The sequence below is a fragment of the Tubulanus polymorphus genome, unplaced genomic scaffold (genome assembly GCF_964204645.1).
Source record: "Tubulanus polymorphus unplaced genomic scaffold, tnTubPoly1.2 scaffold_21, whole genome shotgun sequence".
Lineage (NCBI taxonomy): Eukaryota > Metazoa > Nemertea > Palaeonemertea > Tubulaniformes > Tubulanidae > Tubulanus > Tubulanus polymorphus.
Genome location: NW_027437430.1, coordinates 176,138 through 198,078, shown reverse-complemented (window position 1 = coordinate 198,078; position 21,941 = coordinate 176,138). Strand labels below are relative to the sequence as shown.

At 37.0% G+C, this 21,941-nt stretch overlaps 5 protein-coding genes across 10 annotated transcripts; 2 read left to right on the top strand and 3 right to left on the bottom strand.

The window, feature by feature from the left end:
* Positions 1-815: 815 nt before the first annotated feature.
* LOC141914435 (uncharacterized) lies at positions 816-12,569 on the top strand. Of its 6 annotated transcripts, none has more exons than XM_074805616.1 (22): positions 816-1,062; positions 3,479-4,437; positions 4,535-4,645; positions 4,808-4,903; positions 4,983-5,050; positions 5,153-5,312; positions 5,454-5,615; positions 5,773-5,900; positions 8,955-9,042; positions 9,131-9,314; positions 9,423-9,434; positions 9,898-9,961; positions 10,070-10,145; positions 10,214-10,309; positions 10,390-10,533; positions 10,616-10,759; positions 10,886-11,007; positions 11,078-11,177; positions 11,265-11,874; positions 11,964-12,068; positions 12,211-12,317; positions 12,430-12,569. In XM_074805616.1, exons 2-22 carry the CDS (start codon positions 3,514-3,516, stop codon positions 12,505-12,507), a joined length of 3,579 nt encoding a protein of 1,192 aa, XP_074661717.1. In that variant the 5' UTR covers positions 816-1,062; positions 3,479-3,513; the 3' UTR covers positions 12,508-12,569. The 6 variants fall into 6 exon arrangements, with proteins under 6 accessions (XP_074661717.1, XP_074661722.1, XP_074661719.1 ...); XM_074805618.1 differs by lacking the exon at positions 816-1,062 and adding an exon at positions 1,664-1,709; XM_074805620.1 differs by lacking the exon at positions 816-1,062 and adding an exon at positions 2,608-2,673.
* A 26-nt stretch (positions 12,570-12,595) lies between these two features.
* Positions 12,596-13,424, bottom strand: LOC141914436 (uncharacterized). The gene is made up of 3 exons (XM_074805622.1): positions 13,187-13,424; positions 13,055-13,093; positions 12,596-12,946 (listed from the first exon to the last, which is right to left on the bottom strand). The coding sequence occupies exons 1-3, from the start codon at positions 13,214-13,216 to the stop codon at positions 12,728-12,730; spliced, it is 288 nt and encodes a 95-aa protein (XP_074661723.1). The 5' UTR covers positions 13,217-13,424; the 3' UTR covers positions 12,596-12,727.
* Positions 13,425-14,350: 926 nt separating this feature from the next.
* Positions 14,351-15,112, top strand: LOC141914432 (uncharacterized). The gene is made up of 2 exons (XM_074805614.1): positions 14,351-14,690; positions 14,784-15,112. Exons 1-2 carry the CDS (start codon positions 14,421-14,423, stop codon positions 14,988-14,990), a joined length of 477 nt encoding a protein of 158 aa, XP_074661715.1. The 5' UTR covers positions 14,351-14,420; the 3' UTR covers positions 14,991-15,112.
* A 116-nt stretch (positions 15,113-15,228) lies between these two features.
* LOC141914429 (melatonin receptor type 1A-A-like) lies at positions 15,229-16,245 on the bottom strand. The gene has a single exon (XM_074805612.1). It carries the CDS (start codon positions 16,243-16,245, stop codon positions 15,229-15,231), a length of 1,017 nt encoding a protein of 338 aa, XP_074661713.1.
* Positions 16,246-17,096: 851 nt separating this feature from the next.
* On the bottom strand, positions 17,097-21,284 carry LOC141914431 (putative phosphatidylglycerol/phosphatidylinositol transfer protein 2). The gene is made up of 4 exons (XM_074805613.1): positions 20,625-21,284; positions 19,852-19,947; positions 19,194-19,378; positions 17,097-19,102 (listed from the first exon to the last, which is right to left on the bottom strand). The coding sequence occupies exons 1-4, from the start codon at positions 20,890-20,892 to the stop codon at positions 19,022-19,024; spliced, it is 630 nt and encodes a 209-aa protein (XP_074661714.1). The 5' UTR covers positions 20,893-21,284; the 3' UTR covers positions 17,097-19,021.
* Between the last annotated feature and the right edge of the window lie 657 nt (positions 21,285-21,941).

Here is a 21,941-nt window from a genome sequence, read left to right as displayed (position 1 = left end):
TATTTTGTATCTATTCCTGCTACTTCATATTGTAATTTGAATCGCGAATAAAACATTATTATTATTATTACTGGTGAAGTTAAAAAGATAAGAACTTATGACATTAAAAGCCCAGTCGATCACATTCATACCATAAGACAGAGTACGTGAACATCAAGTCATGTTATAAAAGAAGCTGGGATATTTGGAAAGAAGAACTGAAGTAAAGGACTACGAAAAGGCCAACTTCGCGTGTCGCGTGCGGTTAGAATTTCTCTACATTTTGTTATCTTGGCATTTTAGGCGGTGACGTTTGAATATTTGGTTGGGAAATAAAATAAATTAGTTCACTTGGCAGCAGATTCACATTATGTGTAATAACGGAAGTTTATTGAGACGGTATAAACCGCTGATATTGATTGATCGCCGAGTAATGGACTATTCTATAATTACGATAATTACAGCAAACTTCAGCCGTGGTTGGAGTTCTCTGGGTTTAATATCACCGATGACGAAACGGACACTATTCCAGTATCTGTCCCAGTACGAACTCGATAGTTCTTTGCGGGGAATTCCAATCGATAAATTGCGTTAATTTCACCGGACTTGAAAAGTTATTTTACAAATGGCCAATGACACTTATCGTGCTATAACACAATAAGTTGATTTTTGCCGTACCGTTATATCTTTGACCGGGCCATGCGTGGTTGGATTAGACATACATAGGAACGTCAGTTGTCATGCGGCGTTGGAATTCTATTTAATTCGTGTCAGTTTTTAGTGTTTCCGAGTTTATACATAAATTAGGAGACACAGTGTCGTGTAGGCAAAATCTTATGTTGATAGGTATAATTGTATAATGGTGGGAATACACCGTGATTTACAATGTCTAGGCTTTGTTTGTCCGTGGGATTACTCTTTTTGTGCTGTGGAAAATATTTAGTACGTAATTGATATTAAGCCGTAAGATATCATTTTTATGAACGTCGCCGGTTCGGCGAATGAATAAGACCTCACGAAATATATCTATACGATGAACGTACCTTAAATTGTGGAAAACCTCGGAATGTGGATAAACTTTAGGTAAGTTAAACGTGAAAAACGGTCTCTAATATATCGTTAGGTTACTACAACATTATGAAAAATAATGTACATTCATATATACCGTTCAGTCCTTTCCAATGCCACGGTTGTGACCAATAGAAAACATGGCCTTATAACAAATTTGGCGTCGTAAAGAATGGTATTTCCATTGAATTTTAGTTAGATTGAGCAAATTTTGTACTCTGAAAAATGTTGGCGTTATGTGAGCAATGGCATTAAAAACGATTCTAACGGACTGTAGTTCATCTTCGCAACAGTCGCGCCAATCTTCATGAAATAGTTCATACATGGCCTGACAATAAACGTTGGTCGAATCAAACCAGTGAAGTTCTTTCTATTTGAAAATTCATTTTGAAAATGTATCGTGCAAGAGGTCTACTGCATTTTATAAGACCCATTAAGTATAGCTTTTCTGTCGCCAGACGACATTCCGATGTACCAACACGAATAAATTGCCAAAAGTGAAAGAGGAATTTAGTTTAGATAGGGAAGAGAAAATTATATTTTTAAGAGTCCTTGAAATAAACTTGTTTGGTCGAAATTAGAAAATGTGTTAGTTATTCGAGTGGGTAGGATAAGTAACTCGGTGGACCTCACGAGACGAGTGATTTCAGAAGGAAAAATCGGTTGGTAATAATTTACAACATAATCGCTGTCAGTTACAAGCAATAAGTGTTCTTAGCGAGGCCGCATGGCTGACTTAACAACTGGTATTAGTTAATAACATAAGCTTTGTAACTAACACGTCACTGAAATCAGTTTAATGCGCACTGCTTTTATCTGTATGATAATTACTTTCCAATGCTTTAAGCTGTAATTAATCGCCATTTTAGCAATTTTATAAGGATTTTATACAGTTATCGTCGAGTCTCAACCAGTGTTTACAATTCAGTAGTCAGATTATTATGCCTATCATCAACCTCGGGACTATTTTTCTTCTGACTTCATTCAGCTGCAATCACGACAGTGTCACAAATGTTGATATTTGTATAACACCCGAAGGCCTCATAAATCTTATGAACGGTCACCATAGGAACACGGGAAAACACTAGATTGTCTGACTGTAATTACCTACGTCCCATTGAAGTATAAGACGGAGGGAACCAATTATTATCTGATAACATCTACCTTTCTGGAAATTGGAAAAAGGTCGTCTAAATCTCCAATTATGAAAAGACTAAAGGTTATTAATTGTAATAGTTAACGGTAGGAATGGTCACCATTTTCGGTCAAACCCCTGTAGCGTGTGGGCAGTGATTCCAATGAATGTACGTCGCACGTCAAGATACGAAATATCCAACTGTGTGACAATAATTAATTGGATCAGCCATGTGCATCACTATAACAGTTTTACAAATTATAATTCTGTTTATATATGATTATCTATCATGAAACTGGTCACACTTAGACAAATGCGCTTTTTTCCCTACGTCATTTTTTTATATTGAATTTGGAACATTATGATACGTATAATACAAAATAAACAAACTTAAAATAGCCAAAAACAGCAACGGTACGAGAATAGCAAATTACCGTAATGTGGATTTATAGCTTAGGCGTTGGTGTTACCACAAACCAGCGACAATTAAGGTGATAAAAATATTTCTTAATGTGAGGTAACCTCGGGGCTGGAAGAGTTTATTGAGAACCGGTTGTCAGTATTCTACTAATATCAATCTCATTTGATTAGAATTACACAATATGTATCTAATATTCACTTTATTTCGAAATCCCATGGAAAAAGAAGAACAACTTTCTAGAATTAGAAAATATTTTGCGTTTGCAATGATAGCGTGACTGGCATAACTGGTGATATCCGGCGTGTGAAAACGATTACATGGATTATCCATTAAAACCGATATTTCATCAGTAAAACTATACTTTGATTCCCATGCAACTGATCTGTTTTCTATAAACCAGTTTACCGAACTATGGAGACACGTAAGAATAAAGACCAGTTTACAAGGTTTTCAGATTTGCTGTACGTACGTTTATCTAGATTTAGATATAGTCGTCTAATTTCTGAAGTAGGTCAACATCAAATTAAAATCATTCATAAATCCATATCTCTATAACATAAATTTTTCAACCTATAATTAGCTTTCTACAAACCGTTTAGTTGTTCGTAGTAGCAAAAAAAGTAAAACATGTTGCCGATTAGATTCTCAATATTAATTGCATAATTTATGAGACGGTTATTTTCAATGGACATCCATCTTTTCGTAGTGTTAGCTCTGACATTCGCCACAATGCATAGATACTTGTATTGACTAAATATATTCAATCTAATAATCATTTTTAGGTGACCTGACTGGCAGGTTTCGTAATGCAATAATCCTGCCACCATTCTGTACGTAATTCGATTAGAAATTATCAATTAATTGTTCATTTTTAGCGTGAGAGAAATGTAGCGATCCTGCTGGGAATAAAATGAATGGGCCTACTAAACTTGCCACGCCACGAAGCATGCCTTTACAACTTGACGATGTCAGTACTAGACTACGTGCATCTCTACCGGAATTTCAAGTGACACCTCCGTCTCCGATACGTGACGGTAACAGTGACGATTACTTCATGTTCCCCGTTCCTCGCCAGAACGACGACATCAACTCCGTGAAACACGCAAACATGACGAAACGGAGTGATTACGACGCTTACGAACATGACAGTGATATATCGTTACATCCAGATTCCGATGAAGAAAGATTTTTGGAGCAGTATATACAACTGACCGCTGGGTATATGGAAACTGATCAGTCGTGGAAGGAGACTTTGGAACAGCCGGATACAGTAGCCAATCATAGGGAATATGAAAACAGTGATTTGACTATTCCGGGTCAAAGCGGAGAAATTGAAACTTCGAATGATAAATGCGAATTCGAAGTTCATTCGTCGACACACGCGATCGATAAAAGTGTTCCCGCAGTCGAAAATAAACCAAATGGAGAATCAATGAACGGAATGAAAACTGAAACTCGCGAAACGACATGTGAAGAAACATCTGATATAGGTGAACAGAGTTATCATCATCAGCACGATGCTCAATCTATGCCATTATTAACTGAATCAAATCAAAACGGTGCTAAAATTGACGAGGATTCGAACATTGAAAACGACAATGAATCGATTGAAAACAGTAGTGAATATTACTCAGGTAACGACGAGGACTATCCAACAGCTCGAACCGGCTGTGAAATACTCGACCCTTCCGCCGATCCGTTAAGTATTATTCCAAATGTTCATAAACCTACGAAACATAAAATCAAAGATCCGTTTGCGGCTTTAGCTAAAAAGATATTCAAAATGGTCGACCAAGATGAGGATAATTTGCTAAGCAAAATGGAATTAGATAAGGTAAGCGTTTTTTGGCATCGTAATGAAACAACAGACGCCCGACATGAAACCGACAAAACTTTGTTAGGCCAAAAAATGAGGCTGTTTGAATTTTCAGTTTTTCCAGTCGAAGAGTTTAGTCGATATTTCCATCACAAGTGCCGATATCATAAAAATGAATGAAGACTCAAAACACAAGTCGGAAAATAAAACAAAGAAACGTAAAAAGGTTTGCTCAAGAAATATCGCCTTTCATATTAACTGTTGGCATACGTTTCCCTTGTCGTATAAATCATAAAAGCGGAGACAGTGACATCCGTGTCGAACTATTTGTGTAAAATATGCAGTATCCATGACAATGTATGAATATGAACACGTGCTAATCTTTCAGTCACGAAAACCGAAGACTGGTCTCCATTTTCCAGAATTCGAGAATCTACTCACAGAAATTCTGAAGTATATTTACGGAAAATCGACAGAATGCACAGTACGTGTAACCCTATTATCTTATATGTAACATCAAATGATACCAAGGTATGCTTAGTTTAGAGTATTTACTATTTCAGGGAACTTGGGTTGAATTAGATGGACCCGATAGTTTAATCTACTTCAATAAGATAACTGGTGAAATGAGGTAAAACGATTTTCCACAACTTTGTGATCTCCGCCTCGACTAAGTCATTCGCAACTACGTGAAAGAAATCCGGTCACTCCGATCATTTAATGTTTGTTTTAGGTATGATATACCCGAGGAATATTACACAGTGATAAAAGAAGACGTGTTCGAAGACGTGATCTTAGATCTATTAGAGAAACAGGAGGCAAATCATGAGAAGGATAGTAAAAATAAAAATCCCAAAATCAAAGGTGAACTTCGACGTCGTGATTTTGAAGAGGTAAGTCTGTTCTACTTGGAATTTACGTTAAGTTCATAAAGAGATAATTTCCACCAAAAAAAAATTATTTGTATGGAGCAGGCTATATATTGATAAGAAGAACATTAGGAGTTTATTCTTAGCGTGCGTGTCTTATTTCAGATGCTTTCTTCAATCAGTTTCTGTCTTCTTCTCTCGTCAGAAGATCAAAGGCAAATTAGGAAACTATTCAAGAATGATAAATCATCATTTACTCACGGGGAATTTATACCGATAGCTAAACGACTGGTGCTGTTAGTCTACGAAGCGCGACATCCATCACCGGTAAGAGATCTGAATATACTTTTATAGACTCAAAATAAAGATAGCGATGGCTTTGGATTGAATATTTCAAATTTATTGCCACTATCACTTTTAGTGTACGCTTTAGATTCATTCTTATTTTGGTAGTTTTATCATATATGTTACTGATATTTTCTAGCACGACTGGTGTATGTTGGTAAGTCCTAAAACTGGGAATGCATACTGGTTCCACAAAAGAAACGGTGAAATTCGACGTTTTCCTCCGCATTCAGTCATCAGAGCTCAGCAACAAGAACTGATGGAAAGGTAATGAATACAAAATTCAGAGTAGTCTTCCAAGCAGAACATATCTAGTATTGTTTCATCGAGGGCTAACACTTACGATCGTATGCAATTCAATAGCTAGATAAGGGAAACAGATATACATTTAATGATTTTACATTTCATTTGAAATTATCTATATCTGTTATCTTTAAAAATCATCCTCGCATGCTATTGCAGAATCTCAGGAATTACTTGAAATAACGTAAAAGATCATTGAAATCAGTGATCAGGGTCTATTCGAGTTAAACCCCTTTCTTTGACGAGGGACATGCCAATAAATCCGAAACGCCTGTAAGACAAATCATCAGCAGCGAACAGAGATTTGATTTCAATATCGAGCAGATTCCACCACTATAATCGCAGATTCGAAAGCAAGTGAAATTGAATGAAATGAATTATCTTGTATGGAATGACTAAATGCACTGTCATTTCAATCAGGGATACTATTCAACAGTTCGGAGGCCTCGTATAATGTACATAACATCGTAATACATCAATGAATGTTGAGAGAACTGATTGGTGGCGATCGATTTTAATTTGAGAAGTTGATGAAATGTAAATGCTAGGTTAATCAAGAGTAATGTCAGATGCTGTCTAGCGGTAATTGGATTCTGTCTGGCATCTATAGTTGCGTGGTTTTGAATATAATCAATCTGATTTTCCCGCTATTTTTAGTTCGGATTCTTTTTATAGATTTGTATTGCGACAAAGACAATAATATATCGTTTTATCACGTGACTGGCCTGATTCGGAATGCATTTGAATAAACGATACAGAAATGCACGGAGTTCTGACGGAATGATTATGGTCACCCACATTCAGATTGCTCGTTTGATACATAGATGATTCAAATTCTTGGGACCAGTAGCACAGTCGGGACCTATATTTAGGTCTTGATTGAATGTATTCCGGATTGCAAGCTCCTATTGGCCGCTTCTACCAGGTTTATGAATTATGCTATTCCGAAATATGTATAGAGCGTATTCTGGTTGAAACGAAGGTGCTTGAAGAATAGGCCGACCTGCCAAAAAGACCATCTATAGCAAACAAGACCAATCTGTGTAGCTGAACCGTGGTGAAATGTTATAACGCTAAGCTTCAATATCTGAAATTAACAACAATTTCAAAATTCCATTGGGATATCTGTGATAATTTCGACCAATCGGAAAAAAATATGATCGCGTGAGTCGATGTTTATCTGTCGAGCAAACTCTAGTCAACACAACGGCAGTTCGACGACACGTCAAAATTGCGTTTCCTTTCGTAACGGAAGTAAACATGGCCGGTAATGTGATCTCGACTGTTAGTCCAACGGTAGCGTCTATGTTTTACGTGGTATTAAATTCCATAGCAACGTCATCGTTAACCGTGCTTGTGATCGGCCATTACGCTGTCAAAACCGACGCATGAAAACGATAAAATACTGCCGTGTACAATGCCTATATAAACTGCTTATGACGTGCGAATAACTTGTTTACGAAAAGAGAATATATACTTGTTCAAAACATAGAAATCGTCAAGAAAAAATCAGTCTGGGTCGGGCATTTATCACACGTATCTACAACCTTTTTATCAAATAGATAATCATCCACGTAACCTTCTATACGTTAAATTGATTCCTCCAGGAAGCTCTCTAAAATTCACTTTTGAATTAAACAGTTCTCACTTGAGAATTACGAATAAAGGATGTTCATCGTATCTCAAAACATGATATTGTGGGTAAATCTGACGTCACAAGCGTCGGGAAACAGTTTGTCTCTATTGTCATCGTAATCGTCGCGATCAATATATCAGCAGCACAGTTCAGTCGTAATACCAAGTTTACACTCTCCTCTCACCACGCCAATATTTCCTGTTTCTTTAGCAACAAGACTCGCGAACGGATTATACGACCCAATGGCTCGTAAATATCTACTTTTCATATCGTTTTACATAGTGAAAAGGGATAATTCCAATCTGGAAATGTATGCGTTCAGTTCTACGCGCTAAAAACTGAGGATTAAACAAGGAATTTCTCTCTATGATGTCATATCGTAATCGATAAGGTTAATGATCTCTAAAAGAGCAAAACTGCGGAACAAAAATGGACGCGAAAGCGAAAGCAAACTGGCAAAAAGCAGTTAAACCGGGATCTGCAAAGACCGTACCACCGCCGCCGGTGCAAGCGGTCAAATCGCAAAGTGTTCCAGGCTCGACGACTAATAGTCCAAAATTACCGGTTTCCGGACGTAGACTAAGCCTTCGCGGTACAACAGCGGCTTTAATACGTAAACAGAAACAGGTTAACGAGTGAGTGCGTTCGATATCAACATCTTTTTTCTTTCAAACGTACCATATACGTTGGTTTATTTCTTGAAATTCTCTCCTGTAAATGTTAAGAGATATGTTACTATGTATCATTGTGCATTTATTGTTATGTCCTTTTGTACATATAGTTTCTCTATTGTGCCTCACTGATAACCCAAAATAGGCATTTCAATCTTAGATCCGATGACGAGTTGAACACGAATTATGATGATGAAATACGGGAGGAATGATAATTGCGCACAAGAAAGATTATCATCAATATTTCATATGATATCCACTGTTTAACTCCGCGCTGATAATGTTCCAAAACAATTATGATAATGTACCGATGAACGATAAAGGAAATTTACGATATCATACTGAATTCATAGTTACGCATGTTTTCCATTCTATTATGTTCAATAGAGGTACTGCACCTGACATCACAGCGCGTCATGGTGGACGTCAAGCGCAAGCCGCTTACTGAATTAAAAAGCCCACGTTGTTCAATATGATGCTTGTGAACAACAGTTGGCACTAGCCAGGAATAGAAGTGTGCACAAGGTGCCAACACGTAACAACGGCGTCCATAATTTCACTTCATGAAAATCAGTTTTAAGGAAATAAGACTGTTCTAATCAGTTGTCAGGATGTCACTAATACTAGGCGAAGATTTGGATTTACACGAGACATTATGGTTAAAGGTACATACAGCGCGTTTACAGTTCTGTATTGTCTAACTCATTTCAGAGAACGAGAAAAAGCTTTTCTCAAGCAAACAGTAGATGAACTCAATGAATACAAAGAAAAATATGCACGCGAAAAGTCCCAACGAGAGGTACTGCATGATAATTTAAACTGTAATGAAATTGATGATAAATTTCAATACCTAGGCTACTCGAATTACGGACATTTTCATTTTTCAGAATTTTGAAGACCAGTGCTCAAAACTTACTGAAGAACTTAAAGACACGAAGGAGAAACTTGCAAACACAACGGAAGAGTTTGAAACTTCAAAATCAGACTTACAGGCAGCCCTACAGAAACTCACTACCTCCGAGACTAGTCTGACTCAAGCTGAAGAACGAATCAAAAGTCTCGAAAGTAAAGGTCGGTCAAACAGGCAAAACTGTATAGAAATTATTTTCTTTTTTCCAAAAATCCATTAGAAATCTAAAGTATGGATTCATCTCGGATAAATTCTTTTTTTTATTTTAGAGAAGATTTTGCGTAAGTTCATGTAGTTCCATAAAGCTAAGCTAACTCTGAGTTTAAAGACTAACATTGTAAACACATTGACGAGAAGCGGAAAAAAGATTCTTTACTTTTGATCTAACATCTTAAACGCGAAAAGATATGCTACATTTATTATATATCAAACTAATAGGCAGTAATGGATGAAAGGGGTTTTAAGTAGTAATTATTGCAACTTGGGATGGTATCTACTAACTTGCTATCCATAGAACATTGGCATTTCTCATTTTGAAAGCGCGATGGATTCGGTTTAAGATATTCATAGCGCTTTTCGATCTGCATCAACTTCTATGGAAAGTCATGATTTTTCGTTTGATGATTAATTGGTAATGTTGAATGTAACAATTTTTAAGTGTTCGAAATTGGGGAGGATTTTGTGCGTTAGCGTGAGATATACCGACGGGTTAGCATTGATAATGATGATCGATGTGTTTTCCAGTTATGGACGTTGAAAAAGCTGAATTGACAGTTGAGACGATGAAGAAATCATTGGATAATGCTAGGTATAAATCACCGTTTTTATCAGAGTGTCAATAATGAGTTAGAAAATAGGGAAAGTTTTATATCACGATATTGACATGTTTTCGAATAAATTAAATGGTTTACTCTAGATCGATACGAATTGAAAAAGAAACTGAACTCACTACGATCAAATCCTACCTAGAGTTGAAAACTAAAAATCTACAGGTATGTACATTTGTTCTACGTGTGCGTGGTGTCACTTTTTGTTATTTCTATATATTTGTTTTTGACAGAATGCTGAACAAACGATCGAAGAGTTGCAATCGAGCGTAGAAGATTTGAAAAGTCAAGTCATGGATGAAATTCGGCGGAATGAGCAAATGGATCGAGTAAGGAAATTGTGAGAAATCAGTTATTTTCTAGTTTCTAAATCGTGAATAAAAAGGGCGTTGAATTTACGACGTTGTAGGATTTGAACTGTATAGCAGAACTCAAGCAACAGATCGTGGATAAAGACGAGGAAATATCTAACATCCAGAATCAATTAGACGAGCGATTATTACTGCTTCAGCTGGCGAGAAAGACGGCGAAGGATTACAAAGACCGGATCAAGGTTGTGGATCCGAATTCTAATTACCCCCAGCACTTCCACATGACATCGGTCTTAAACGTTTTTTTCTATCATTCTATATTAGGAATTGGAAAATACTGTCTCTGCAATGGATGACCTAGAAAAAGATTTACAGATATCGCGATGCGAAACGCTCACCCTGAAGAAACTACTGCTCGGCAAGGACAAGCTCGTTATACAAAAGTCTCAAGCGCTTGAACTCGCAAAGGTTGTAGTTCATATTCTACGATTATTTTGTCCGTCCTACACAATCATTCATTCACTGATTCTTTCCCGTGAAAAAATATATTCGTTGAAGTCTCTCGATTGCTAATTAGTGGATATTCTCTTTCAGGAAGTTCTGCAAGAAATCCAAAACAACGATCAGTTTCTTCACATGGTAAAGAAGGCTGGTAAAAAGGCGACAGTCCAAGCGACATTTCCTCAAGGAATCAAATCACAGGAAGACGAAGCCATGTGAGGATAACATTGATGAAGTCATGTTGGTATCATTTTCTTTTTCATGATAAGATCTTTGTTTTTCTAGTGAAAATGGACTGAACACTTGTATCGAACACGACCATCAAATGTTATATGATGAACTGACTGAACAGCTTAATTCGGCCCGCGCAACCTCTCCTATGAGGGTAAGCTATGACAATAATCTGTTATCGTTCGTCACTTGTATCATCGAAGATATGATGGTGCACGTATATTATTTCGTTAACTTACAGTTTCCAAGGAGTAAACCGAAGAAAGTGTGTTTGGACATAAACACTCCACCGTGTAACATCACGACCAGCAGTTTGAATCTTATAGAGAAACAAGCAGAATGCAAACAGAATATTGGTTTTCTGGAATATATAGCCGACGAACACTTGACTCCGAGAAGCAATAGGGAAACAAACAAAACAAGTGTTGGACAAAATAGACAAAACAAAGCCTTATTAAATGTGCGGAATAGTAGTTCTACGGATGGACGAACAAGTCAAAATCTAAATACATCTCCCGGGGACAAACTGTTCGATAGACTAAAGAGCGCATATTCCATATATCTACCTAACGACTCATTTCAAAACTTCCGTTCTGTCGAACATCACAATGTGGCTGATGTTAGATTAGAAACACCGCAAATACCTGAGCAACAGAAAGAGAACGGCTTTGAGATTGTAACTGTATCATCGGTTAGTTCACGGTCGACTACGAGACCGCCGAGTTCTACGTCAACCTCGAGCAGCGCGCAACCACCGTTACCAAAACTGACTAAATACGAAAAGGACCAGCTAATGCTAGAACTAATACACGTTGGTGATAGGGTTCAGGTGAATCTAGGTCCTTGTAAAGGTGAATGATAAGAATGTATCGACGAATCTATCCGATAACACGCGTATTTTCTCCGCATCGAATATCTTTAAAATGTTTTATATTTTCAGAACGGAGCAGTCCGTATTATTCGGGCATTGTAAAGTTTGTCGGTAGCGTTGATAGGGAATACGCAAGTTTTAGACCACTCATCGGCTTGAAGCTTGACGAACCAGGTATTTGATGGGGCTTATCGCGGCAGTACGAAGGCAAAAATCCTCGATATATGTAGAATACAAAAGACCATTACTCATTTCTATGTGGCTCTTGTTTAGACGCACCTTCAACAAATACATTATGGTCATCTGCTTGTTTCAGTTGGTGATACGGATGGTGTTTATAAGGGGAAAAGGTATTTTACAGTTCCACTAAGACATGGAAAATTTGTAAAAGCAACAAAGATCGTCTCAGTATTGAATCCCAGGGTATGCTTTATTTCGTGAATGTTATACTATATGAATCATACATCAAACTCCTTATGTTTATTTGCTGTCCTATATTTACCATGGAAAAATTTATGATGATGAATATTTTCAGGCGGGGAGATATAAAACCATAGATGAAAGTACTATAGAATATCTTCGAGCAAAACAACAGTCATTCAAAAATAGATGAATGGTTTCGTCTGCGAAATGTGTCTTGATAAGTGAAACTTCAACATAGCCGATGATTTCGTGCCATGGGAAAAGTTTATAAATCTCCACATTAAGACGGATACAATTTTTTAGATTTTTCCACAGATTAAAATTGTTTATTTTTCATATGATTATCTTGTTTGTTATTAATCGGTACAAGTATATAAGCAGAATCTATAAACTTGATTTTGATTTGAAAATCATTTCAATGAATTTTGGAGATCATCCGTGCTTTGGCTTGGCTCAGCACAATAGTTGAATCCACCGCACGGCCACCTGCAACATTTCCTGGCTCCAGGACAATCTTCATCCTTGAAGCATTGGTTCGGTTCAATTGCACAATGTGACATACCACCCGGACACGTCCCTGGTTTTGAACCCGGATAAACGGGATGTTTGACCATCGCTGAACCGACATTCTGTATTGAATTAGAAAGAAATAACTGAACTACGAATGTACATCCCAACAGATATTTATGCAAGTTTTGTACAAGATGGAAATGAGTATAAAATCTTCTTCAACTTACGATACACGACGCGACAAAGAACATCGCAAACGTCAGAACCTTTAGAAAATCAACATCAACAAATAAAAACATCAGATAGACGAATAAATAGAGCTTAACCATGTTAAACTGGAAAATGTTATATATGAATACCTGAATATTCGCCATCTTAAACCTTCGCATATATTCCTAACAACAAAGAGTATTAACGACTGTGAATGTTAGTGTCTGCTATACTGTATAGATCCGTATCTTTAGTCACACTTTACAAACCAGACGTGTTTTGTTTCCGGTTCCGGGTTTATGTATTGATGTGTGTCCATTAATATACATTTGTGTGCAAATTATGTCAAACATCTGCGAAGGGCAAAATTTCTAAGGCTAGAAACTAATCAACATTGATAAAACACTACATCCGTGTTGTGACGATAAAATAACGAGACTCCCCAATGATAATGAAATACGAAATTATTTTCGGACGTCGTCTTTTATTATCATTGTGGGATTCTCGTTATTACGTAGCTAGAAACTAAGTTTATATCCTCTTCATGTATTTTTGTAATCGTTCGTCGAATTTCGTAAAATAGATAATGAATCGATTTCCAAAACTAATTATCCACCTGATCAGAGGATCATTTAGATTCCATTAAGTGTAACATCCTTGTTCACGTGTATATCAGCGCTATTTTGTTGTTCGATTTTCCTGCTTTGGCTGAAATAGAGGAGTACCCCTTGAGTGCTTTTCTCGTGTATCCATGAGACAAACGCTCGCATCTCAAGTATGCACTCAAAATATATCCTTTGATTATCTATATTGTGTATCATAATCATTCTTAATAATGAAAAAGTTTACAGGAAATGTCTAATGGGCGCGTTTCCTTTCGTCCTGCGCTATTGTAGATCTCACGAAATATATATTTTTGAAGTACAGAACGAAAATGATTAGGGTCGGAAATAAAAGTTCGCCCATCAATGTGTGATTGAATCAGGGACATCAGCCATGCTTCGACTATTGGCTTAATATAATACTTGAATCGACAGTGAGGCCACCTGCAACTTTTTCAACTTCGACAATCTCCATCCTTAGAAGATTGGATTCGGTCGAAGTACGTGCACTCCAAAAACCTTGCGGGCAGATCCCTTAGTTAATGAATGTTAGGTTTGACTTTCGGTTTATGCCATGCAGGTACGTCTACCATATATCTATTCAAATCTACCAATAGAAATATCTGGTTACGTCTTATAAATGTATGTCAAGTCGTGAACATTGAAAAGAGTAAAAAATTGCTTCAAAAGGAATTACTTCAGTTAAAAGGTTTACACAATTCATATACGTACGCGCTGACACGATCTGCTTATTTCTGCAAATACTGAACATTAAAGTGACATGGGAAAAGACGAATTAATCGTTCCTGGATTAAGAACAGTGTGGATTAACAAAAATTCAGGAGATGTTGAAGCGAATGCAGTTTGTCTGGCCGAACAAGTCGGAGATTTGGATGTGTACCTTGCAGTCGCCGACTGTGAACATGGACGGGTTCCGGGCAAGGCCGCAAAAATGGACGGGGTATATTACTGCTGGTACGGAGTAGAGGGCAAGGAACATTGCACAACAAATTTCTGGTGGGTGTGCGCCACAGCTGAGATGGAATTAAAGGTAACTGATATTGGTTGAAAAAAACATTATATACATATCTATTCATTACATACATATAAAGTTGTATATATCTTGTTTGGAATTCGTTTACAGAAAGCCGATGATAAGCACACCCCGAAGAAACCGTTAGCTACGGGATTCATGTTAGACGGTACTGGCGTTTACTTTTCAGTAGTTGCCAATACACCTTACGGTACAATTCCAGGCAAAATCAGCGCCAACAGTGATAAATGCACCTATCCATACGGCGGAGAAGACCATGAAACAGATGATTTCTCGTATGTTACCTGGGACGATTAGTGATACGTATATATAATGGAGCATGTCCTACACTATCTTATATCAACAAGTTCGCCTACTTCTTTACAACGGCTTAATGACAACAACAAAATGCTTATATATTCATACCTTTAGAATATCTTTGCTTTATTCACTTATATCGTATAAGTATTTGATTTACAAAGGAATGTGTACGTGAACAAGACTGGTGCATTCTAGAATATATATGGAAATTCGTTTGAGGATTATATATGATTATTTAAACAGAAGATGAGGTCGTATTCGTGTTTGCGCTGCTGTGGTTTCGGTTTCGTTCAAAATTGAGGAAGGTTCTTCCGCATCCCGGGATACATTTACGAATGACGATCAGATATCCGCGTTTGAAATTCGTGTTCATTAAACCGTAAATAATCGGGTTTGAAATCGTTGTCAGCATAGTCCATTCGCAAGCAAGTCTGATTGCCTGAAAAGTTGCGTTAGTTTGCAAAAAGCTATCTAATATGGCCACTACCGACCATGGCGTAAAGGCCACGACCAGGGTAACGAATGCGGCGCACAGTCCGATCGTAACGCGTAACTGTTTCTTGGCTGATGACGATCTTTTCGTTCGTCGTCCGCTTTTGTAGATCGTACGAAATATTTCAAAGTACATAACGAAAATGATTATAGTCGGAGACGAAAGTTCGCCCATAAACGCGTAGAGACAGTGATCCTGATTCCTAGTGGCTAGTCGTATCATAAATCCATCGAAATACATTCGACATTTTCCGACGAAAGTTATGCAGGTTTGAATCAGAATGGCGCTCGAGAACAAAATAACCGTGTAGAGAACAATCATACGATTCGTATACAACGAATCATAATATTTCGGACGACATATTTTCACATATCGATTTGCGGAGATCGCCACTTGACCAAAAACCGACACGGCATACGTTATAAAGGTAATGAGGATGAAAATCGTGGGTATATGTGTCCGCTGGTCCAACAGATGATGCCACCCGAAGAATGTAATCAGCTTCTCGGCTATCAAGAGTAACGCGAGCATCAAATCTGAGATAGCGACCATCAGTATGAATGCATTTGTGCTCGTGCGAAGCTTACCGCATACTATGTACGAAATAATCAGTAATCCATTACCGAATACACCCATAGACAAAATAACAAGACGTAAAATCGAAAATATAACAGTATACACCAGACCCGGTACAATAACCTCTTCAACAGTTTTAGAGTGATTAACAGTATTTATAACGATTGTCGTGTTGTTGTACATTCTGAATAAAGGTGATGAAACCGTGATGACCTTGCGAGAAAAGTCAGCTACAATCCCGTGAGAACCTACACGATGTATACGGATTGTTAAGCCTTGCTCAAAGTTGTTGTCCAATAACTAATTCATCGCTCGTAAAATCGTCACAGTTTCCAAAACAGTCACATTCAAAGCAAGTCAACAGCGTATTGTTCCTGAAACCGATATTCTGTCCATCAGTTTCGAAGAGTTTAGATGATTTTCCGCAAGGATTCGGAACTTATAGCACGAATATTGACGAACACGCCTTTATCCACAACCGAATTGCAAGAATCGATAATTGGGCCATCAACACTTCCACACTTATCACCTTCGATCCCTAATGAGTCGATATCATATACACACCAGCCACCGTGTGAAAGTGCAAAAACCTACGGAACTAATTATTATTAAAGCAAAAACGAGAGGGACTGAACCAGGAAGATCAGAATGTTCAAACTTATATTTGAAACAATAGGACACTATTCAATTCACGTTTGGTTATTCAAGTTCTATGCAGCGTAGGCCTATACATATTACTGAAATGGATATTCATTGTACGTACAATAGTAATATATAATCATAACTGCGAGTTCCGTCATTTGAGTTGATTGCAATTCCTCGAAATCGGTAGATGATACGGAATCCTTTTTCCCTAGGGAGAATTGCAGAACATTTGATTTCAATTTTTCTTTCTCGTATGTTCCAGCTTCTAAATCCGGAAAGCTTATTTCAGGAATGGTTTACGTTTATCGAAGAATAACGTGAGTATGAAAAACCCCAATCCTATCCGGTAAACCACGTATTACCGTGAAAACAAGTTACAAGAAACATCATTTGATTTCATCTACGTATGATTATTTTATTTGTCTTATGAATTTTGTGAAATCATATCGGAATGTGAATCAAATCCATAGAATTACATTATTTCCATTTCTCAATTACTTTTATCGGGTCGAACATAGGATTGAATATTCAATACAAGATTGCAATCAACTTCGTTAGTAATTAAACTTTATCATTTTTTTCATTGAATTATTAACAAAAATAATACAAAAATACAATTATAGTAATGATTATTACCGCTTTTCTCTTACATTTTGAGAATTGAATGGTTTCATATGTAAGACTGCAACTATATATGAATGTTACATGTTTATCATACAGTACGATCTTTTCTGCAGCCTTATTTATGCCTTTTTTATTTCTTTAAGTGTTTTTCGTGCCTAAATCCCCGTGGTTATCCGAACACAAAGGGATAGGTCCAGTATTTTGCGATTCAATATGAATCTTCGTCATTCATCGTGGTATCGTCTTTTCACACGAATTTAAAACTAACCTCAGAAATTGTTCCACATTTCTATTAGTTGTTTACGAGCTTGATTCTAAATTCGAATTAAACTCACAACAATGGAACTCGTAGTGTTTCTACTCCATTCTATACATATCACATCAGGCTCTAACGCGCGCAAAAATATTATGCTTCACAATATCATGTCATAGTTATTTCCAAAAAAAAAGTCCACTCAGTACATATAGCAGTGGAAATTATGCATGCTTTCAGTAATTTTTAGATTTGAGATGAACATTATGTTATTGGAATAGTAAGTGCATATTGATCGAGAACTAATCAAAGTGCTTCTTTATTCGGATATAGGTTTTAGATATATAAATAAAATCATAACTTTTTTATTAGAATAAAACGAAAAATACAAAATCAATGATCGTTTCGTCGTGAACCAAAGATCTGTTTCTATCGATTTCATACGAAGTACGTGATTTTTGGCAATATCTCAGTTAACATTAGAACAGCTACTTAAAGCGTGCCTTGAACTGGTATGATTAACGATGCATTATCGCTTGTCTTGATAATCATAAACTGGCGTTTATCGAGATCGAGTTTTAGATCGAGCAGTTTATCTAACTGAAATACTCGAACTTTGAGAACAGTTTGACCGCATGTTTATGCCATGCACATGATTACAGTATATTCTTCAATCAATAATAAACCTATATAATGAACATATATTGTTACATGAAAATATAATATAAGCATTAAACGGATGACCATAACGCTGAGGACCGGTGTTAATTCTTTGCAAAATGATACGCACGTCACAATGACGGTAACACCGGTTCAGTGGACATCGGTAAAAATGAAAATAGCACCAATACACCAGGTTTTACAAGATCGCACCGCATTGAAGGTATCTTTACACCCAGGTCCAACCACACTGTCAATGTAGTGACGTGTAGTGGGCCGACTTCAGTTTCATCGCTACCGAGCTATAAGAAACGTTAATGGATCAAATTCCGAAGATTATCAACCAAATAAATATCGTAAGAAATTGAATATCAAACAGTTGACCATTTTTTGAAGTACTTGGGCTTTGGGATACCAACGCGGATTGTTAGTTCAATAATAAATGTATACACGAATAAGTTAATCACAGTAAATATAGACAGATCTTTGAGTAACATCTACAAGCTATGCACGTTATAGTGAAATACTTGACTTGGAATATAGAGGATATTCTGGAACGAAGAGGCAGCTGGCTGGCGATAAAACGCCGGGAAGATGGAAAGAGTCACCGGGAAATGAATTCACTCGTCACACAAGCTTACAGTTCTACAGGCTTAAAACTTATATCTTTCATCTCTTCGTATTAGCCATCAACTTATCGAGGAGGACTGGAGTCCTGTTGGACCATATTCCTCTCTTCTATTGCACCGAGACCCGTTTCTGCGCATTTTGTTCGTTCTATAACACGAAATCAGAATAGGCGCAACCTATTTCATTTCCATCTTGATCTGTGGCCCACGCCTTCGTTACATATCGACCCTAAAATGAACATAAAACATCGTATTTCACAGCTGAAAAACCTGCGCAAATTTTGTTAATTGAAGTGATTCTTTTTCGTGGATGTCCTCACCTTAGGTATATAATTTGGTATCTTTAGTTGTTTTCTATAATTCTTTTGTCCTGGTTTTATGGGGCAGAATATGATCTGATCTTCCTCGCCTTCATCTACAGTACATAGTTCCCAATGATTGCTGTACAAGTCTTTACCGTTGTATTTCACCTCGATAAACAATTCGCCATCATCGATCAAGTTTTCTGTAATCAAATCATGTCTTTATTTACTCATGTCTTTATCAACCCTTTATGAATTGATAGTATAATAAGCGATATTTTTCTACAGAGTAATATAAGGCTATAGAAATATAAGGCTGGTCGAATAAATAGGCGACCAGAAACGAAGTTTTCGTCATCGGTTAATCAAAAGAGATAGGCCTATATCAAAAAAATATGTATATGAAAAGAAAATGCAATATATTCGATACAATCATTGCCGAATTGACATATCGTCAACTTTGATCTTCAAGATAGGAATACAGCTTCGCGGTTAGGCCTACCATCAACAAATTCATAATTCAAAGACAATCGCGATTTTTATCACGTCTAGTCACAAAGTGACTGATAGTGACAGGTCAAGTAGACTACATTATAAATGATTCTATCGATATCTATGTGCACGGTACCACCCATGGCTTCCCTTTAACCCAGTGTTCATAATTTTGTTAACTCACCCCAGGTAACATTGACATAGGTAAATGACGTCACTCCTCCCAATTTCTTGTCAGGTACCAAGATCGTCTTTCCAACCATTATTCTATCGTCACCTTCTGCAATCGAAAATTGTTCATGATGAATTAAAAAGTAAACCTTTTCAGAAATTCTGGTTCTGGCCCTGTGGTTCGCCGTGAAAGAAGGATTCTACGTAACTGCTAATTGGATTACGCGAAATGTGACACACACGCAGTATCAATTATCATAACATTATTCAGTACTATAGTACTGATGTACTGACACAGTTTTTAACCGTAGTATGAACATTTTTAAGAGGAAATTGTATCCCGTGATCTCGATTTTCCGCGGTGTGATAAAAATACCCAAATTCAACCCGTTAACTGTGTATGTATGTAATACATCTTGCAGCAGTACCAGGATTCAACGATCAAAACGATCTGCATAGCTGTCATTGTTTTATAATGAATCATAGTAAACTTAGTTTTAAAGAATGATTTCACAATCGGGGATTGTTTAAATTGATTGTATTTTTTTTTCTTTTTATTACAGAAGTTCTATTTCATGAAAAGATTAAACGTATCGCTAAACTCTTACTCGTGAACTAAAGAAATGTACAAATGTTTCAAGATGTATGTAGTATAGCCTATACAACTGGAAAAGTGCTATTTGACTTAGATAATCTTTACTAAATAAATTTGGTAAAGAGTCGAATTTCAATCACGTAACTGTTCAATTTCGGTTAGATAATTAATCTTACATAAGTCATACTCACCGCATTTATCGTATAGTTCACCAATAGACACGTGGCCATTTTCTTCAATCCAAGATTCCCACATTCTCTTCGAGGCGGCAACTGGATCATCGTCGTCGTAATCGTAATCATCCCGTAAAGCCTGACGCGCCAGTCTCGATGAAGCTGTCTTTTTCCGGTTGGCTGCTAAAATATCGTCCGGCGGCGGGTGTCGGAAGTATACCAAGTACACGCTGACCACGACCACGGCCAACAATGCAGAAATGACGCCGACTTTGATGTAACTCATTTTTCGCAAAGTTCTCAAGCAGCCCGCAATTTTGATCGATTGAATTCTTGTTACTAATTAAACGTAGATTGTGTTGACTTCGTTATATTTATACATTGATGTGGAGATGAAAATCAGATCGCTAATCAGCTGTTGCGTTTCCTGGAAAGGGCTGCAATGAGAGACCAGCGCTGGCACTTGCTATATCCAGGTTATATACGTACTGGAAAGTCATGTGACTGATAAGCTGCGGTTGGTTTAGAAAGTTTTATCTTCTTTTATTTGTCCGCTATCTTCCAGTAGGTGATTAAAAGTCAATATCGAGCGTACGTCATATCGATCGATCCAGACGCAGACGATTTTGAAATTTGGTCATATGAGCGAAAAAAGCAAACGAAACCATCGTTGATTCATTAATTATCATCGAACACTGGCTCGACTGAGTAATTTTCTTATATTCATAAGCAGGCGTTATTTGGGTTATTCATTATCTGATAATGACAAGGAGTCTAAAATAATGGCTTAATCATCATTTTCAGATTACAAAATATTATAACAGTTTTTAAGTGCTAGATAAATATCTTAAGTGTTTGAAGCGTGTGAGTGCAATAGAACGGGAATCAGTGCAGCAATAAGTACTAGAGTACTATCGCTGTAACAAGTTTTATGTATTGCACCGTAAAACTCTAGTTCGTTTCACAGTCCATGATTGCACCAAATGCTGGTACGCGAAACTTACTTCAGACTGAATTATTGTCTAATTTGGCACCCGAACGCAAATCAATAATTTTGGCAATTACGATAATAACTTAATGGTCTTCGTCGATAAGCGAAAGAAAATGAAATATTCAATGTAGGCTTATATACATCTAATGCGTACGTGTAGTCAATTTCTTATCTTGATAAACATCCGCATCAGTTTTCCCGTGTGATTGGTGTCCGAGTGTAACGATCACAAGTTTTCGCGGACAGAGTGGCCAAATAAATCAGCATGGACCGAGGTCATATCGATAATGACGGAATAACCCGATTTTCCTCGAGAAGTCAAAACCGATAAACCTATGTACGTT

Bases quoted from the DNA above. Each gene is read 5' to 3' on its own strand.
- LOC141914432 (XM_074805614.1), top strand. From the start codon at position 14,421: ATGGGAAAAGACGAATTAATCGTTCCTGGATTAAGAACAGTGTGGATT. The intron at 14,691-14,783 runs GTAACTGATATT...ATTCGTTTACAG, and splicing joins CAGCTGAGATGGAATTAAAG to AAAGCCGATGATAAGCACAC.
- LOC141914435 (XM_074805616.1), top strand. From the start codon at position 3,514: ATGAATGGGCCTACTAAACTTGCCACGCCACGAAGCATGCCTTTACAA. The intron at 5,313-5,453 runs GTAAGTCTGTTC...GTCTTATTTCAG, and splicing joins GACGTCGTGATTTTGAAGAG to ATGCTTTCTTCAATCAGTTT. The intron at 11,875-11,963 runs GTGAATGATAAG...TTATATTTTCAG, and splicing joins GAATCTAGGTCCTTGTAAAG to AACGGAGCAGTCCGTATTAT.
- LOC141914429 (XM_074805612.1), bottom strand. From the start codon at position 16,245: ATGTACAACAACACGACAATCGTTATAAATACTGTTAATCACTCTAAA.
- LOC141914436 (XM_074805622.1), bottom strand. From the start codon at position 13,216: ATGCGAAGGTTTAAGATGGCGAATATTCAG. The intron at 13,094-13,186 runs GTATTCATATAT...GATTTTCTAAAG, and splicing joins TTAAGATGGCGAATATTCAG to GTTCTGACGTTTGCGATGTT. The intron at 12,947-13,054 runs GTAAGTTGAAGA...AATTCAATACAG, and splicing joins TCTTTGTCGCGTCGTGTATC to AATGTCGGTTCAGCGATGGT.
- LOC141914431 (XM_074805613.1), bottom strand. From the start codon at position 20,892: ATGAGTTACATCAAAGTCGGCGTCATTTCTGCATTGTTGGCCGTGGTC. The intron at 19,379-19,851 runs GTGAGTTAACAA...ATTTGATTACAG, and splicing joins CTATGTCAATGTTACCTGGG to AAAACTTGATCGATGATGGC. The intron at 19,103-19,193 runs GTGAGGACATCC...TGTTCATTTTAG, and splicing joins TACCAAATTATATACCTAAG to GGTCGATATGTAACGAAGGC.